The 7,083-nt window shown below is 50.9% G+C and overlaps 1 protein-coding gene across 1 annotated transcript; it reads right to left on the minus strand.

The window, feature by feature from the left end:
* Positions 1 to 2,225: 2,225 nt before the first annotated feature.
* On the minus strand, positions 2,226 to 6,843 carry LOC104411040 (lysine-specific demethylase PHF2-like; the record flags this gene model as incomplete). Its single annotated transcript, XM_010021365.1, has 4 exons — positions 6,565 to 6,843; positions 4,741 to 4,836; positions 3,721 to 3,830; positions 2,226 to 2,487 (listed from the first exon to the last, which is right to left on the minus strand). Coding segments are annotated over exons 1-4 (703 nt in total), but the record flags the coding sequence as incomplete, so codon positions are not given.
* Positions 6,844 to 7,083: the final 240 nt, after the last annotated feature.

Genomic DNA, 7,083 nt, shown 5'->3' on the forward strand with positions numbered 1-7,083 from the left:
CTCACCCGGCCCAGCTCCCTGCTCGAGGGTGCCCACGGGGTGACGGTCAGAGCCCAGCCATGCCAGCACCGTCCCGCCCTGCAGGGCTGCGCACACACAAAGGCACCCTCAGCTCCTCGCAGGCCATTACAGCACCCCTCGGGGATCTCCGAGCACCTCTAAGGGAAACCTGTAGTCCAGGAATGCTGAGCTCTTGGGCCACCATGAGTCCTGTGCTAAGCACTGCCCTAAGCATGCCTGGTCCCTTGCCCCCTGCACCGAGACCAACACATGTACCATCACACCTCCACATTTCTTCTTGCCCTCTCTTCCTGCAGCTCTGCAGAGACCACCTATGTCCAGCCCTGCCAGAAGGACACTGAAAAGACACACAGACAGGCAGACACGAGCACACACACACTTACTTCCTATAGATTCAGACTAGCACCAAGGCACTACAACACACCCAAAGTGGACAGTGTTCCAGGTCCCTATAGCCATGAGAGGACACCACCACCATGAGCCCCGGCTGTTGCTCATGAGCTGTGTGGTTCAGTGAGGTCTGTGCTCCCTGTGTGCTGGTCCTGGGCAGCTGCTGCAGCTCCTCTCTGCTCACCAGCTGCCACCTTAGGGCCAGAAACTTCCCAGGTCACCAATGCACCCAGGACTGCTGGGCACACACAGACCCATACAGCCTGTTCTCTTCCCATCATGCTGCCACTGGCACACCTGTGTGCGATACCTGCAGACACTCAGCTTCTCTCCACTTTTCCCATCTGCATTAAGTGCCCCAGCCTTAAAGACCATGACCATGTGGGTGACACCTTCCATGGGAAGTTTCCTCATTTCTCATCCTTTTGCTTCACTCTTTAAAACTGACAGACCTTCTGTGAGGAGGTCCTAGAGCTCCCTAATTTCTGCTTCATCCCGCCATCTCCTTCCACAGTTCCTTCACTTCTAGTGATGCCCAGTCTGGGGCAATCCCAGACTTGGGACTGTCCTGTGCTCCATGCAGAGAGATGCCCTGAAGTCCCCTTGATGTCCCCAGCTGTCCCAAGACTCTGCACAGGGGCCCTGCAAGTGCTCTGCTCCCTGCAACGTCAGCCACTTGCTTTCTTGGCACATGGCTAAGCTATGCCATTGGCAAGGTGTGATCAGGCTCCCTTCATGATGCTCTGACTCACCAACCAGACTGGGGTTTGGCTCCATTCAGCACTCCTTTTCCCATCACATCTTCCACTGGCTTGGATCTGTTAGACTAATGCCACCATTTCACCACAAAGACATTAATTCCAAGCAAATACGTTCATTCCACTCTGGTTCTGCAGACAGCCACAGGTGTTACCAGCTCCTGGCAGGACCTTAGCACCTATCATGGGCTATGTGCGTCCTGTGTGGCCTGTTCCACATCCTCTGATGTTCTACGGTTTGCCAGGACACTGTGCGCTACTTCTAATTTGCCCCACTCAAGATGGGGGACTGCAGGAAACGTCTGCCCCATTGCCTTGCTAAAACATCAGGGCTTCTCCCAGTGGAATCACACCCTTAATCTTCACGCTACACGGTGCCTGTCCCACACCTGCCTCTATCACACTCGCTGAGCAAAGTTCAAGCAGAGAATCGGAGGTCCTAGCCCAGACTCCAGGACAGCCTCAGCTTTATAACCATTTCCCTACAGCAGACAAGCAGCGACCTCTTCCTCTCTCTTGGCTTTGGTTGTGTAGCTGTGTTACTCCCAAGGTTTGATATTCCTTTGCTCCCTTGTGGCAACTCTCAAGTTTGCACATGTGCACTGCTGTACACATGCTGGGAGGATGTCCTCATGTGTATGTCAGTACAGGTACTGGTGTACAAACACCACCCAAACACAGCAGAGCCTGACCTAGCCCTGGCAGAACAGCCTTCATGGATGCATCTTCCCCTGGACAAGCTTCACCAGCCAAGCTGGACTGCGATGTGACCACTGCAGGTGTCCTCGGGAGCCTCGGGACATGCTCAGGAGTACTTCCTAGCACAGGATGCCTCGCACCCTGCAACAAACAGCCCAGAAGCAAATGCGTACTTGGGCCCATGGAGCCAGAACAGCCAAGGCCATGGGCCCTATCTCTGACCAGATCTGACCTACTGAAGCACTTCTACATACCCATGGCAGACACAACATGTGAGGGCCCTGCAAAAGGCATGGTTTACACGACCAATTCACCCTTCCCCATTCCTACATGATAACCCCAGGCGTTTCCTGGTACCTTTGGCGGAGGCATTGTTCTGCGAGGATGATGAGGGTCTCCTCTGTGTGAGGAAAACACCAGGTGCCATCGGCTGCGATCCCCTGTTAGGCTGGGCGACCCCAAAGGTGCTGGCCCCTGCGGTGTACTCGTGATCTGTGAGGCTGCTGGCATGTGACTCCAGCTTCGGCTCTGGTGAGCTGCCTTCCTGAGCCAGTTTGTTCACGTTGTTGGTTGACAGCTTCTTTTTGGTATTTTTTTTCTTCTTGCCTTTTTGTTCCTCCTTTAAAATGACAAACATGAAGCTCAGATTAATCCCCAGAAGACCTTTAACTACGGCAAGGGCCGGCGGCGTTGCTTAGGGTCCTGATACAAAGAAAACCCATGAAGTTTGCCATGTACAAACTGCTCAGGGGCTGTTCCAACACCGTCTCGCTCACAGGTCTTTCTGCTGCAGGCAAACTTTTGCCTTTTTTGCCTTTCTTGACCTACGTGTGTGCTTTGTGCAGAGCCTTCTTGTTTGTCAACTCTGCACGCACCGCGGCGAGCAGGAGCCAGCCAGGACCAAAACAACCCTGCCCTGGGAGACCAGCAGGGTTTTGCATGGACAAATCTTTCGATGTTCCACAAAAACTTTCACCTCCTATCTTCAGGTATCTTCATACACTTTCACAACAGCACGGAGGACATTAAACATCCCACTGATTCCCAGACTCTGTTTCCTGCTAGGACATACGCATAATTTCCACCTGTAACTGCACTTACACATACATACCATGAGAACAGTGCTCTGCCACCATCCTGTTTCCCTCGCCTACTTTCAGTCCAACTCCTTCATGAAACCCTGCTGCCATTCTTAAGAGCTCTTCTACTCAACAGTATGCACCACAGAAGCCCAACACCACCAAAACCTGCATCTCCAGAAGCTTGCCAAAGTGTCTCACCAACCTTGCTCCAGCAGACCTGGTCACCTTTGTGCCTCACAGCATCACGTTTGTGGGGCCTGTATGCATTGGGCACTTAGCAGATGCTGAAGTTCAGATGCATATCTGAACTCTTCAGAGACCAGACACTCAGCAACACTTCAGAGCGCCTCAGTCTTTGCTAAACTGACCCACAGTTACCCAACAGTTCACCAAGCCTTTGGAAGTTAATCCTTATGCTTCCCAGCAGCCGATTTCCATAGACAAGGCAATCACACCAGTCACACCAGATACACATCAATGTGCTGTTCATGCACACTCCTTTTAGGCAGCCTCTTTCTGTCTTAGCCTGGTAGCTATGCTCGCTCATCCTTCTCTACACTTCCAACACATGACCTGCTCTGAGCTGCAGCACTGTCAGATATGTTGTGACATTCTTGGGCTTTCATCACATCCCTGAGACTGCTTAACCTTGTGTCACTGGCATGAGTAAGCACTGGGGAGAGCTGACAGGGCACTGCTACAGGGGCATGGCTGCCGCTGGGGAGAGGGCTTTCGTTTCCTGACAGCTATGGCTTCTGAAGCAGCCTCACCTGCTGTGACAACTTGGCGGCAGCAGCGGCGAGTCCAGTTTCTATGGAGGCGACTCTTGTGCCCTCTCGCACTGGTCTGTCTTGTCGAGGCACCGAGGGGCCAACTCGTGCTGCAAGGAAAGCAGATGCAGGTGAGATGTGCAGAAGGTGCCTGTGAGAGCAGCGTAACCACCCACCTCCTGCGCAGGGATGCCACAGCCTCTGCCCTCCTTCCCCAGGACGCGTGCAAAGCCAGGAGGTGCCAACAGCCTCCAGTCACAGTGGCTTTTGGGGGAGCGGCACATAACAAGAGAAACAAAAATAAGGATGAAACACAGCTGAGCAACTTCACTGGCAGCTGCAGCTACCTGAAGCCAAAGCCATGGAGGTTTCTGCCTACACTACAGATACGAGCGACTCCAGCATCGTTTCCAAATGGACAGTGTTCACTGCCCCAAGAGCTGGGGGTGGACATGAGTGCCACAAGCTGATGAGACATGGGCTGCTTGTCACACACACAGCAAGCTGCAGAGACCTCCTTGTTAGTGGACACATCAAAGGAGTCTATGGACCCCCTGGCCTGTCACTGCCTCTGGTGAGCCGTAACAAAACCACCCCTACAGACCACCAGCTCTGGCTGAAGCTGGAGGAGACTATTCTCACGCTCTCTCTCATTCTTCTTTATGCAGCCAACACCTAAAAGCCCTGGCTATTCAGCTGTCTGGGGTTTCACTGCTATACTACTGCTAAGGTGGCCACCAACTTTTCCATCACCAAGAGTGTAAAGAAAAATAAACCAACAACCCACTGAGGAATGACTTTTCCTGCCACCTCATTGACAGAGGAAGGCTAACACTGCTTGGCATGAGTCCCAGCGCAGGCTGTCACCTCCCACTGTGCTGGGAAGGATTAATCCTTCACATGATAAAGAAATTGCTAGTTGTAGTCTTACAATTTCCACACTTCTTGAGAAATGGCTGGTTTCTTAGGGACCTGCACAACTTAGCCTGTGTTGGGGCAGGACAGACTATATGGACTTACCAGTTGGACTGTAAGGGGCATCATCTGAACTTTTCCTTTTCTTTGATCGGGATTTGAAAACTGGATTATCTTCATCTGATTCAAGAGAAGGGTAAACTACAGTAGGAAACAAAGGCAATAGTTTCAGTGTAGGAAACAGCTCTACGCTTGCATCGAGGCCCACTTGCTCTGTATGGGTGCAGTAGCTAAAGGCAGCACAGCTACAATAGCAAGGGCTCAAGAAATACCACTGAGTGGTGACACAGCTGCACCACTCAGGGGACTTTCTCCTACTCTCATTCACACACTACCCCTGGGAGCTGCTGCCATTAAACTGTGACCAGGTACTTTTACGATACACAGTGAAACTTCGGAGAGGAAAAATCAGCTATCAGCTCTTCCTCTTGTCTGTAGAGCAGCAGCACAGCTGGAAGAGACATGAACAGGTTTCCTTGTCTCAAGCTAGACTGGTACTGAAGGCACATCAGCCAAACACTTCATTCAGCACACAGCTTCCTGTCTCCTGTGACTCCTGCACAATGAGGCAGAGGCAAATAAGACACACTGCAGGTATCCAAAAGATAAATGTGAACCAGAATGCTGAAGCACCCTTCACAGGCCTGAGGGATAAACACCAACTGATCTCTCTAAACATTGTCCCAACCTGGACTATGAAGTTTCTGCTTTTTTTTTTCTCCCCACATACACTTGATTTTCTTGCTAGTTGCCATTTGTTACCTCACTTATGATTTTGGCATTACTGTGGCATCTGGCCATTGACACCAGAAGCATGCTGATCAGAGATGGCACAGAGCCTCTGGAAACCAAACCTGCTCCCCTCAAAGACTCTCTGTTCACTGGCAGCACAGGCACACAACAAGCAAATCCACCCCTCAGCAGAGCAGAGCCTTGTTCACGTGGCATCTGTCTGTAAACCACAGCCCTGTCCAACAGCTTCACGGAGCTGCCCTTTCCCAAAGCACCTTCCAGCACTGCCACTACATGCAAGTATGCTCTAAATGGCTGGGCACCTTCTGCAACATGTCGCAGCATCTCCACCTCACCTCGGGGTCTCTGTTAGTAATGTGAAAAGACATATTCCACTTTTCCATTCGTAACAAATGATTTCTAATGGCCCTGCTTCTCAGGGAGGCTCCAACACACACACAGACTCTCCTGTTATGCAGCATAAACCTCTACCAACTTCTTGCCCTCTTTGGGACTTCAGGTTTTCCAGCCCCTACCAATCTTCATATTATTCCTTTTCTTCATTTCCTCACTTCTTTATACTCAAAAACACCCCTGCAGATTATTATGGCAGAACTGATATAACTGGTGCAAACTGGCTTTGTGCCCATTTCTGCTTCAGGTGCTTGCATTCTCTGCCAGCACTCAAAACACCATTTGATCCCTTTTCCAAGTACAAATTCAACTTCTCACTCAGCTAGATATTTTATTGCTATTGTGTAGACAAAGACATTTCTGTCATAAGTGCTAGTGCATGACACACATTTCTGGGACAGTTTCCTGCTTCTTGGCTGACTGGTGTGGTTTCAGTGGGCTTCCATGTTTCTTAAGAGCTTCTGATTGTCACATGCCCCAAATACAGTCTGCCTGGATGGCAGTGTCACCACCAGCTCTGCAGTCAGCCTATCTGTCTTCACAGTGTTTGCTTAATTTTGCCATGCAGGTCTCTTGTTATTTGCACTTCTCCTTCCCAAAACACCCAGTGGATTCCAATGGGACATGAGCAAGCACATCATGAGAATCATGGGTGTATATGCAAACATGCACAGGTATGTACATGCAGCCGCAGGAACACACTCAGAGCTCATTTGTACTCACCATAGTCTGAATCTTTAAAACAGGCATCTAAGTGGTCCTGGTCCTCATCATAATCTTCTATGTCGATGTTGTTCTTTGTGCTTTTCTTCAGTAACCGTTTGCCGGTGTTTTTGTTGCTGCCACCACCTGTTTTTTTAGAGTTCTGTGTGGAGATGGAGTTATTCTTCGCCTGGTTGGTACCCCACGATGGCTGGAGGCAGGACTCTGAGGACTGGAGGTTTGCCATGGATAGCATGCCCTGGATTGCTTCCTGCGTGCTGGGTGAGGCAGGTGGCTGACTGTGGGGAGCAGCGAGAAACGCAAGAGCTATCAGTGATTCCAGAAACACAGGAACCCCCTTCAAATGGCTTATTTCTTTTCCTGCACAGTACTGCTAGGAGAGGTTTCCTGATTACTGCCCTTTGACCAGCTGGACATGCCACAAGTGATTCTTATGCTACCAGCAGTATCCCAGTCAGCCCATTAGCTTTTGGGGTGCTTCCCCAGAAGCAAGGAAGCTGGCATGCAATGGGCAGCTCC

Source organism: Nestor notabilis, unplaced genomic scaffold, assembly GCF_000696875.1.
Source record: "Nestor notabilis isolate BGI_N333 unplaced genomic scaffold, ASM69687v1 scaffold10429, whole genome shotgun sequence".
NCBI lineage: Eukaryota > Metazoa > Chordata > Aves > Psittaciformes > Psittacidae > Nestor > Nestor notabilis.